The sequence below is a fragment of the Ornithodoros turicata genome, chromosome 4 (genome assembly GCF_037126465.1).
Source record: "Ornithodoros turicata isolate Travis chromosome 4, ASM3712646v1, whole genome shotgun sequence".
Taxonomy (NCBI): Eukaryota; Metazoa; Arthropoda; class Arachnida; order Ixodida; family Argasidae; genus Ornithodoros; species Ornithodoros turicata.
Genome location: NC_088204.1, coordinates 82500934 through 82513079, shown reverse-complemented (window position 1 = coordinate 82513079; position 12146 = coordinate 82500934). Strand labels below are relative to the sequence as shown.

General features: G+C 48.6%; 1 protein-coding gene across 1 annotated transcript; it reads left to right on the top strand.

Moving 5' to 3' along the window:
* The first annotated feature begins 5771 nt into the window (after positions 1 to 5771).
* Positions 5772 to 8302, top strand: LOC135392151 (fibroin heavy chain-like). The gene is made up of 3 exons (XM_064622841.1): positions 5772 to 5800; positions 6441 to 7758; positions 8197 to 8302. Exons 1-2 carry the CDS (start codon positions 5795 to 5797, stop codon positions 7746 to 7748), a joined length of 1314 nt encoding a protein of 437 aa, XP_064478911.1. The 5' UTR covers positions 5772 to 5794; the 3' UTR covers positions 7749 to 7758; positions 8197 to 8302.
* Positions 8303 to 12146: the final 3844 nt, after the last annotated feature.

The window sequence follows — 12146 nt, the reverse complement described above, 5'->3', positions numbered from 1 at the left end:
TTGCTTGCTTGATATGGGGTATAGGGAAGGCCAGCCTTCTTTTAAACGCTGCACCTGGCATTGGCGTGTTTTGATTCTCGGCACGTCGTCAGGTCTGAACTAGGTGGCAACACGTGACGCCAACGAATAGATAAACACGGGACGCACCGAAGTGGTTGTGGTAACCTTTGGTCAGTCAAAAACCCCGACCACGTGCGATACGGGTACCTGTTTTGCAGGTAAGGGCTTGCGTGCTCGTTGAAATTTAGGATACGTTTCGTTCAAGTGGTGCACGAAGGGTCGAGAATCATTGCGTCAGTTCCTATAGTCGTGTTCAACTTAAGAAGGAAAATAAATGTAGTCCGCCAGCTCTCAAAACATTACAGCTCCGCAGATAGGACGGCTGGACACAAAGAGGTCACGGTTGCTCCTCCGCAAGAAAATGTAACCCATCCTACTCACTCTGCTGTATATGACGCTATATCGCTGCGTGGGGGCGCTGCATTATTTCTTCGCTGTTGCGCTGTTGCGGACATCGCGGAAACTGCAGGTTTCAAAATCCTCAATAGAAAAATCACAAAATTGCAAAATGAAAGCTTATACCTGCGAGGTCCGAGAATGGCCGCGCGTTGTTCACGTTGTTCACAAGATACCTATACAGTATAAGAGTGCAGTATACAATATTGAGACCAAGGATAGTTGACTGCAGGTCGCCGCACCGTCTAGGTGGAGCCACCACGGTGACGTGTTACGATCTGGGACGATCTGGGATTTTGAACATGTGGATGCTTTACCTGTACGTGGGTCTTGTTATGTACGAATAACACGTGCCGACGATATCTTATCGCTTCTCAGGCGACGCTGTTGTTGAACTTTTCTTTCGCGTCTTCCTCCTCACCCGTGTAGCATTGTAAGGGATATGAGCGCTGGCTCTGAGTGCCAGGGCTCTCTGTTTTCGTGTATCCGTCCCGAGCTGAGGATGCCCGTTTGCTGAGCAATAAAGATGCTCCCAAGTGCACGGCCGGGTTATCCTTTGTGTGCGGCTACATAACAGGTCTACCCACCCACAGTGGGGTCATCCATTGACGTCTCTGGTGTCCTTTCTCTCACGGTTTGTATGTGATTTCCATCACAACTCTGCCCAAAACGTGTGTTCGCTTCTTGTTAGGCTGCCTAGTAGTTGGAGTAGATGCCTGCCACTGGTATTTGCATACGGTGACGATATCTCGATTGTGCTACACCGCGGGAAAACTGCCTGGAGCCTGTGCTGAAAGCATTTAAAGATCACAGTGAAGTTTCTGGCGCAAGACTGAACAGGTCTAAGCGCGTTGCACCAAGCTGCGTGAAATAAAACATATCTCCTTCCAGATCCGCTGTTGTAAGTTCCGCAAGGGACCAGAACAGCTTAACGTTAAAGGGCACTTTCGTAGCTCTTTCTGATTTTCGAGAGAATTTAACCGTTTGTCTCGATCCAGCAACAATTAAATGGTGAGCGATAATGTCCAAATAGTTTTTTTTTCTTGCACCTTTCGATGCCGACATCGAGGAAAGAAGGAAAACCTAATGGACTGTCTATAAGCATATACGCCAGAAAGGGTTTCGGAGAGAGAAATGCATCCCGAAGGACTTTTTCGAGACAATCTATAAATGAACTGTAAGACCGCTTCACTATCCACGTAATTAACTCGATAATCAGATATGTAAATATTTCAAGGCGGTACGGAAGTGACCAATATCTCCAGAAGGCGATCGTCTTACGTGCCTATCGGAGCATCTGTCCCACGCAGCGCCGTGCGCTCCAAACTATTCCAGCATCGTTCGTTCCCTTTCCATCCCCCTCTCTGCCATTTCAATTTCTTTTTCTTTTCGTTGCTATGCCAAGCCGACGAACCCCTCGTGTGACGACAAAGCGCGTAAAGTCAGGATTTGCTGTCAAATATCAATATCGCTGTTGTCTAATTCTGTCTTGCACTCTTTGCAAAATTTCTCACACTTCTGAAGCTTGTAACTTGTAAGGCGTTGTAAAATCTTGTAATAAACCTGGCGTAGTCGACCCCATCAAAAGATAACTTAAAATCGACGGGAAACACACGCTTCTCTTTCTGCTCATCCTTTTGTTTTCCCCTTTTACCATAGCGATCACGAACACCTTACACGAAGCTAAACGTCGATCAAGCTGGATTTGCTGGCCAACCTGTCGAAAATGTGACGAAAAGCAGCAAACATCCTCGAGTACAAACGCGCTCAGTACAAACGAGTACAGTGCTCCGAACATTGGCCATCGAGAGGAAACGTTTCCAACCAAGACAATGATACATACGGATGGCTCCCAGGGAAAATCTGCGAGTGCTTTTGTGGTCGAAGACGTCAGGAAAGGATACCGGCTCTCCCATGGCACATCATCGACTATGACCGAATCGCATGTGATCTTCAAAGCCCTGTGCCATATCAGAAAATCTACACCAAAAAAAGAATGGATCATCTGCAGCGACTCCTTGTCCTCCCTCCACATGATCAGTCTAGGGAGTGACACATACCTCGTATACAAAATTCTTACTATTGTCACTGACATCAACCCAGCAGGACACAATGTTGCCTTTCAGTGGGTTCCTTCCCACTGTGGAATACAAGGGAACGAGGCTGCGGACGAAACAGCTAGAGAAGCGCTCGTCAAGAGAACCCTCAGTGGAATTCGTTTCACAAAAGCTAACGCCAAATCATATATCCGACAACGGACAGCACAACGATCGGTACACCAGTGGAAAAGAAATCTCAGACTGTCCGACTACTTATCCCACATCGATCCGGAATTAAATGCTATCATCCCTAGAAATCAGCATATAGGTCTATCCAAACAGCCGTCCACAGAATTCGCCTGGGACAATTCTACACTCAGGCGACTCTTTACCGAATGAGGAGATCAGCATCGCCACTATGCGCAACATGTAAGACGCGGGAAGATACGCTCCACGTGATCATCCAATGCCCCGCCTTCAAACAGCACCGAGAAAGGCTGGAAGTTGTCCTAAGCAAGCTCGAGTCGCGCCCCTTCAGTTTTTGTAAGCTGCTAGGTAAATGGTCCTACTCAAAATTGCAAAAGAAAGCGGAGAAAGCCCTCTTCGTTTTTCTTAAAGAAAGCAGCATTGCAGACGGCTTCTAAACCTGGACTCAAAAACATGAGACCCAAAGGAAAAGTGTCACGTGTCATTCACTCAAGAGTGACACATGCTAAAGGCTTTTCTATGGATATCACCTACACAGCCTAACAGGAAATGGAGCTGCAGGCGACATATGAAGTCACCACATAGCTCCAGCAAACACCCAGTTAAAAGAAGAAGTAGTAAAAGAAGAAGAACAAACGCGCCGAGATTTAATGACGTAAATACTGTATAATGAACGTCCGGTATGCACAAGGAAGTAATAGACTTTCAATATTGATAAAGGTGGCACGGTGAGGTTATGGCGGGCTAGGTTACCATAGTGAAGTAGACAGTTGGCATCTGCCCCACCTCGTCGTCATCTCTTTATGTGTGTGTGTGTGGCCAAGCGGTTCGCTCTGAAAGATGGCAGAAGATGAATAGTGAAACAACAACGAATAAATCGACAGACGATAACAGACGATATGAAGTGATTCACCGCTGAAAAGCTAAAGTCAGTTGGCTCTGCTGGTTACGGAAATTAAGTCTAGTGTGATTCGTCGTTGGTATTTGGCATGCTATTACGCGGTCCTTCAGCGTAGCGTAGGTAATCTTCAGGTCATTCGTGCATGTTTTCGTGAGCATCCCATCCGTCCTTTTCACTAAGCCTATACGGTGAGTGGGAGATGTTGATATTGAAGCGATCCAACTAGGATTGTACTAGCTCCCGAAACGGGTCGTCCTTTCTCTGGATTGGATGCCACGCAGGATGTCACGTGTGTCGCTCTCCGCTCGGTCTTAGTACTGTAGTAGTAGTCTCAGTACTCTGTACTGTAGGGGACACGGTCGTCTAAAATCAGCGCTACGTGGTTTATCTCATCGCAAATTTCCAGGTGCTGCAATACTATTTCTTTCGTGTAATAAACACGCGCAGCACAGGGTCCACCTTCAAATAGAATATTGGCACAACACTTTCAAGCGCAACAGGGGTAATACGGGACCGCGAAGTACTGCAGGGCGATTTTAGCTAACCATGTCCCCGACAGTACATTCCAGCAGCGTGCCGGGGGGGGGGGGGGGGACTTCGGGGGTTCAAACACACCCGAAATCGTACCTTTCACAGTGCGTTTAGGAGAGAAAAACGAGGGTAAAATCGTCCTCCCCCATATAAAGTGTCCATAGAACCCCTTCCGGAATATTTTACGGTCTACGCCACTAATACATTAATGTTCATGCTAGTCATGCACGTCATGCATGAAAATAGAAAACGGGACAGTCGAGTAACGCACGACCCTGTGGCGCTGTAATATGCTTCTATTGAATTTCACGGTATGTTTAGTTGTTTACGGGGGTAGCCTGTACATTCATGGGAAAGTGGCCCGGGCAAAAAAATCAGCACCAGAACAATTTTTCAGTCGCCAGGCTGGTCGAATTGTGCACCTACGGAGTATGGAAGTAAGATGGATCGACACATTAAAGTGGCTGAAGCATGCTTGTACTGGCGCCTCCTGATGCTCACGAAAAATTGTTGACAGCGGAATAATAAAGACACTAACGGTGGGAAGGATAGTTACAAATGGATGACACACAGGACTCTTGTGCTACTCTCTAGTGTTATTCCTCGCCGTGTTGTCAGGTGTTGGTAATCGTGATAAAGAAAGCCAACTGGTCCATACGTTCAGACTCTCAACACCGATGTATCACATAGCTTGATTGTCTTCATGCCCTCTACAAAATATATATATATAAATAAAAAATAAAATAAATAAATAGAAACATAAAAAAAAGAAGAAAATGACGAAAAAAAAAAAAACGTGTTTCGCGACGCGCCGTCGGCTTCATAACACTTCTTCGGAATATAGCATAACAATTCGAGTGCTGTCCTATATCGATGAACAAACATTGGAACGTTTAACTATCTCTGAGCTCTGAGCAGTCATGATCTGTCCATGAAACGTGGCATCCTCGGGGACATTTCTGCAACACATTTTATATCTGGACATTTTACGGTGCTCTTCACGGTACATAACTAATGTGGTAGTCATAATAAAAAGAAAGAAATGGCAATATAAATTGTGAACGCGCTAAGTGTAATTCTTATGTTGTGCACCGTACATATGCCCCGCGCTTGTGACTAGAGTTTCAGAAGCGACAGACTTCTGTATGACACTGGCCGATTTCGTCTATCGCAAAGTGGTCAATACCTGCAGATTGTAGACAGCTGCCACACCGATGAGGTGAATGCATACACCCCCACATGCACTGACTTAAACCTACAGCTTCCAAGAGCAACGTTTTTCCTACCTTCTAAGTGATGTTCGCAAGGGACCCTCCAGCGACGCCTTGATCCAGTCGGTGTGGAAACTTCCCACACATTCGACAGGCCTGTATAAGAAAGTGCAAGAAGGAAATGAGCATGCTCACTCACTAATCCGTGCTGATGCGCGGAAAAGTGAATAGGGATCATGAGTCCAGATAATGGTTAGGCTCTGGTTGGCCTCCGCCCTGTCGCAAACCCAGATCTCGATCCCCTTAATCCTGATGGAAGATTTCCATGTGGCACAAATAGAGAGTTTCCGTTCGAAGGATGAGCACGATGATAAGGGTATAAAAGCTCAGAGCCGGACCTGACCAAACACAGCTCAACTTTGGCAGCCGAGCAGTACAGGTCCTCCAACATGCTGGTGAGTAAAGTGTGCTTCTGGTGGGTACTCCAGTGGGAACTCGAAAAAAAAAATTAGCTAAGATATTTACTATGCGGACTGTGTTTACAGAGGGTACGTGCCTAGACTTAAGTATAGACAATTAAGGCGATGCGAGCAGAAACAGCATCCACATTGACCACTCTTGCGATTATGTTCACCGCAGCGATAATGGATTGACACGGGGTGTATCCGTCGTGTGAAAAACAATTAGTGTTTGTGACTCGCTAAGAGAATAAGTAACAGCAATGCCCGCGCTCGCTCGTATAGATATGTCGTAGGAGGGGAAGCGATAATCTAGATTGATGTTCAGATAAAGGAAGAGCCGTTCATCGTGCTTACCTAACACAGTGCTCGTTGTTTTGAGATTAACTGCTCGACGAAAGACTTGAGTGGTTTAGGCTTACGAAATACCTGGACAGGTGATCGAATCCATCGTTTTATTCGAATGATTCGTAAAACGAAAAAGATACGCTCGCTCGAAGAAAGAGACATCTACTGTTCACATATAGAGGCTTTGCTAGAGGATAAGAAAGATAATTTGCAAACTCTGCGACGAGCACGTACGCTCCACTGATGGAGCAACCTTCTAATATGGATGCCATCCGCCCTTCTGCCACAGAACATCGTCGCTTTCTTTGGGCTTCTCGCCGGTGCCCTTGCCGGTGACGTCGGGTACGGGTACGGTGCCGGTCTCGGCTATGGTGTCGGCTACGGTCATGCTGCTGTTGCTGCCCCAACCGTTGTCCGCCAAGCTGCTGTCGCCGCCCCCGCTGTTAGCTACGCTCGTTACGCTGCCCCAGCTGTCCATGCTGTCGCTGCTCCAGCCGTTCACGCTGTTGCCGCCCCAGCTGTTCAACACGTCGCTACCGCCCCAGCTGTGAGCTATGGTCGCTATGGTCTCGGTTACGGCTACGGAGCTGGACTTGGCTACGGAGCTGGACTGGGCTACGGTGCTGGACTTGGTTACGGACTCGGCTATGGAGCTCGCTACGGATACGGAGTCGCGGCTGCTGCTCCAGTTGTCAGCCATGCTGCCGTCGCTGCTCCAGCTGTTAGCTACGCCCGTTATGCTGCCCCAGCTGTCCACCAAGTTGCTGCTGCTCCAGCTGTTAGCTACGCCCGTTATGCTGCCCCAGCTGTCCACGCCGTTGCTGCTCCAGCTGTCCACCAAGTTGCTGCTGCTCCAGCTGTTAGCTACGCCCGTTATGCTGCCCCAGCTGTTAGCTACGCCCGTTATGCTGCCCCAGCTGTTCAAGCTGTTGCTGCTCCAGCTGTCCACCACGTCGCCGCAGCCGCCCCAGTCGTCAGTCATGCCACCGTCGCTGCCGCCCCAGCTGTGAGCTACGGTCGCTATGGTCTCGGATACGGCTATGGTGCCGGTCTTGGCTATGGACTCGGCTATGGAGCTCGTTACGGTTATGGAGCTGGACTTGGCTACGGACTCGGCTACGGAGCTCGCTACGGATACGGAGTCGCCTCTGCCGCCCCAGTCGTCAGCCATACTGCTGTCGCTGCTCCAGCTGTCCACCACGTCGCCGCAGCCGCCCCAGTCGTCAGTCATGCCGCCGTCGCTGCCGCTCCAGCTGTGAGCTACGGTCGCTATGGTCTCGGATACGGCTATGGTGCCGGTCTTGGCTATGGACTCGGCTATGGAGCTCGTTACGGTTATGGAGCTGGACTTGGCTACGGACTCGGCTATGGAGCTCGCTACGGCTACGGTGTTGCCACTGCCGCTCCAGTTGTCAGCCACGGTGCTGTTGCTGCTCCAGCCGTTGCCTACGGTCACGGACTCGGTTACGGCTATGGTCAGGGTCTGAGTTACGGACTCGGCTACGGAGGACATGGCTACGGTCTTGGCCACGGCTACGGTCTTGGTGGATACAACTACGGCCTTGGTGCTCACTACTACGGCCTCCACAAGAAGTAGAGAACAAAAGGTAAGGCTTTAAGAGCACAAGCTGGCATAATCTGTCTTCGCTGTTGAAAGTCATAGTATATTATACCCAGTACCGTACATAGCGGCACTGCTAGTAGCGCCACTACCGAAATTTCATGCTATTTTCAGTGGGGAAGTATCCTGCTACATCTTTTATATTTTAGCTGCAAATTCGTGTGGCGACGAACTCTTTCTCTGCTACTGCTACGACTATACTTTCCATAAAACAGAAGACATGGAATACGGCGAGGGGAGGGGGGAACAAAAGAAAAGCGAGACGCCGACTGTTTCTACCGACCTCTTTCTATTTATTTGATTTCCTCGCGATATTTATCAGCGAGATAGTGGGTAACGGCATTCCGTTACTTTAATTCTGGTAGCGGATACAACACTAATTTTACCTTTATTGTATTAATACCTTCTTGATTTTTACTTGCAGAAGAGAAGCCCACTCCATGGACAACGGAGTACAGTCGAACACAACGACATCGATTTATACTGTTCGAAGGAGCTCAAATGAAATAAAAGTATTTATTAACCACGCACGATGCACAGTGTGAACCATTTCCGACGCAACCGTTTCCGCTCCCTGTAGTCATAGCAAGGCGAATCAGACCCAGCAGTAGCTACTGAGTGGTTAACGCGTACAACCCCAAGACTGGGAGGTGACCAATTCCCACCCCGGTTCTGGTGCCTGGGTGTTGTCCTGATTGCCCTCAAACGCTGTAAGACAAATGTGAGAACAGTTTCTTACGAAGTTACCCCTGGACACACGATGCTTCCCCTCACTCATGTCATTCAAGCAAAGAGTTGGGTAAACGAAGAGAAACGTCCCGGATCGATGCAAGTGACACACACTGTATGGGTGTTAGAATTCGAGAAAGGAAATATCCCCATGGGCTCTACTGCATGGTGATGGTAATGTGATAAAGAAGAAGAAGAAGAAAAGAGGCAGTTCTTAAGACTTGCAGCAAAATACGGTGAACCCTCGTTAATATGACCCCCGATAATCTGACATACGCGCTTTGCGACCATACTCCTGGGGAACAATGCAGTGAAACCTGTGCAGAGAGAGAGAGAGAAATACATGATGACGATGATATGGGGATGACTTCCGCTCATTGAGCAGAAACCTGTGCAAATCCCCCCGTTAATATGACAATTCCGCATTATGACCAACATTTTCGGGAACGACCATGGTCACAATAACGAGGGTTCACTGTAATCACTTTATGAGTGTTTGTCTTGGGAACCGTTCCGCCGCCATTATGTTGGTAGGTCGTCGGGGAATATCCTATTCAATCTAATCCAATCCAGTTTCCCGAAAATGTCGGCACCCAGTGAATACAGGTAACATATAGCTTGGATAGCCTGGGATTAATAGCGAACTGTATTTTGAACTCGTGAACTGAACTCGAACAGAGAGCTGAAAAAGTGGGTGGAGCTCCAGGTATAGGCAGGGCCCATTAATGGCCAGACTTCCTTTGGCATACACGGCACTGTGGGAGCCGATTCTCAAGCACCTCTACGTTGAATCCTCGAGTTTTAGAACGGTAGTCATCGCCAAAGGGGATGATGTCCGGAGAGCCACATTTTCGCCCACAAAGAGTGGATTCTCTCGACTCTCGATCGAGTTGCTGGAGTTTCTCGGATAAACGAACACAACCTTGGTTTACAGGATCACGCTGTAATGTACGTACACCAGCACGATGCGGGCACCCTTGTAGGTAGGGTTCGGATCCCGAGAGCCCGTAATCCGGGGATTTCGGCTCAACCTAATGTTCCGAAATCCGGGGATTTGGTCTGGCGAAATCCCGGGATTTTGGAATAATAAATTTAGGCTTTCTCGACAACAAATAATCGGCGGAACGTGTGAAAAGTAAAGAATGGTGTCTTACCGACGTATGGTTTTAAGCGTCCCTTCCCCGAAACCAAACCAACCTCGTCGTCCACGACACATGACAAGGACGTTAGCTGCTGACCCATGCGAACCATGCCAGCCATAACGGAGAACTGCACTCAAGTAGCATTTAAACCCCTACGAAATCAGAAGCAATCTTCCAATCCACAAGGCTACACTCTCAGTAAAAATGAATTTCACCGCATAGCAAGCTCCTAGCCAACTACCATCTCGAATGATATCGTTATCTGCCCTGATTTGTTGAAAACGGGATGCGTACACCTTTTTTATGACACTTATGCTGTTCATAATTGTCACAGAAAAGGCGTTCGCCTCCCGTTTTCAACAAACCAGGGCAGATAACGATATCATTTGAGATGATGGTTGGTTATGAGCGTGCTATGCGGTGAAGTTACACAAAATATTGCAGAATCCCCTCCTCCTCTCTCTCTGCAGAGCACCAGAACACAAAAATACTGTGGATGAATAAAAGGGGAGAAGATCAGAACGCACTATTCCATGTCTTCACACGAGCGACATTCCCCAGAATACTCCAGCGGAAGATGCGGATAACGTCATTGATTTTAGCGCAAGTACAAGCCTTGCACGTCATACCTTCTCGTGCACTGCTAACCGGGAAATATCCAGAGGCGCAGCCAGAAGATTCAGTGGCACACTCTTAAAAATGAACTTCACCGCATAGCACGCAACTAGCCAACCATCATCTCGAATGATATCGTTATCTGCCCTGATTTGCTGAAAACGGGAGGCGTACGCCTTCTCTATGACAATTATGAACAGCATAAGTGTCACAGAAAAGGCGTACGCCTCCCGTTTCCAACAAATCAGGGCAGATAACGATATCATTCTAGGTGATGGTTGGTTAGTTGCGTGCTATGCGGTGAAGTTCATTTTTAAGAGTGCAGCGACATAAAGAGACGAACTTCGGTGCGAAGTCGATGCTCTGGCACAGTGCAAATGCTTAATATAATACGCGGCGAAACCTTTGCCCTGCGAGCAGCACGAACACTAGATTGTTCCCGGGATCCACATTTCGAAATCCCGAAATCCCGATATGTCGGCCGGTGGACGACGACAAGGATGGACACGCGCCTGGAGCATCCGCTCCTCAGTTCCACCGGCGCGCCCATGGAGATAGGCCACAGTCATCGTCTCTCCGCGGCATACCATCATCGCCGGTCGGGACTCATGTAGAGGGAAACCACCACCTCTACATTTGGTGACCCGAACTGCCATTTTACCATCCCAAATTTGGCAACCTTCCCATAAATCCAGCACGGATGGCACGCTGCCGCGCAGCCTGGAAGCCCATCTACTACTACCTATCCGACCGCTACGGTAGCTCTGTGACACGGCAACCGATCGACCCTGATGCTGGTTTGCCGAAAAATTTAGGATATTGAGTGGCCGAATTACGCCGAACATGGTGCTCGTTGTTCGGGTCACCAAATGGTGAGGAATACCATCGTCATCTACACCGGGATTGTAAAAACGGCTCGGGATTCCGAACCCTATACTTGTAGTCCACTTCTACGACGCATAGAGGTGGGGTTCGCCAATCGTCCTGGCGGTTACCGTGGTACAGAGAGCCTCCCAATGAAGGCTACTGAGGGACGCTCACGTGTTTTCTGTGGTGGGCAGGTACCGCGACTACCCGATTCCCAGAGCAAGAGGGACTGCACACCCAATCCTTTTCTGTACCACCGTCATCCTTCCATCCTTGTGAAAATTTTCGCGCTCTTTCGTCTTACGTCGTCATGATTATTCTCAGGTGTCATAATACGAACACCCGTACAGTCCGCAGCATCCGTCGCCAGGAAAAGAAAGGGGTGGGAGTGGATGCACGCTTTGCCTTCCCCCTCCCCACCTGGAAGCACTTTGCACCCTCCTTGAAAAAGTTCTTGGGAATGCCCATGCATCTTTGCCCTCTTCCTTTCACCCATTTCTCTTCCCCCTCCCCTGGGTGCACTGAGCCGCATCCCCGAGCAGCGAAAGGAAGGAATATGTTTAGGAAAGCTTGAGGAGGCCAAGGTCGGTTTGCTATTTCTAAAACAAGGAAGAAAAAGTTAAAAAAAAAGAATTCTGAAAATGAAGGATCCGCAAAGGCACACGATGAATAAACTACGTTACATCGTAGGTCACTGTTCCTCCAGTGCTCACATGACTGATACTGATAAATTCCCTGTCACATTTGATCGCGTATTCAGCATAGCACTGCTGTTGCATCACTGTGTCCTGTAGGGCCAAATAAGATCGGTAGGAAAAGGTCAGCATATTCCAGACAACCAGTTCTGTATTTCGGAAAACGTCCTGTGACCTACGAAAGGGGCGCTTTCCTGGCAGATAAGTATCATGTTTCTATTGTACGACGCCTCACCTTGGCGTCGGGAACAGGGCCCACTTGCACCAAAACTTCTGCTAGGATCCTAACCTTGAGGAATTTCCTTCGGCACAGCCCTGGCAGTGCA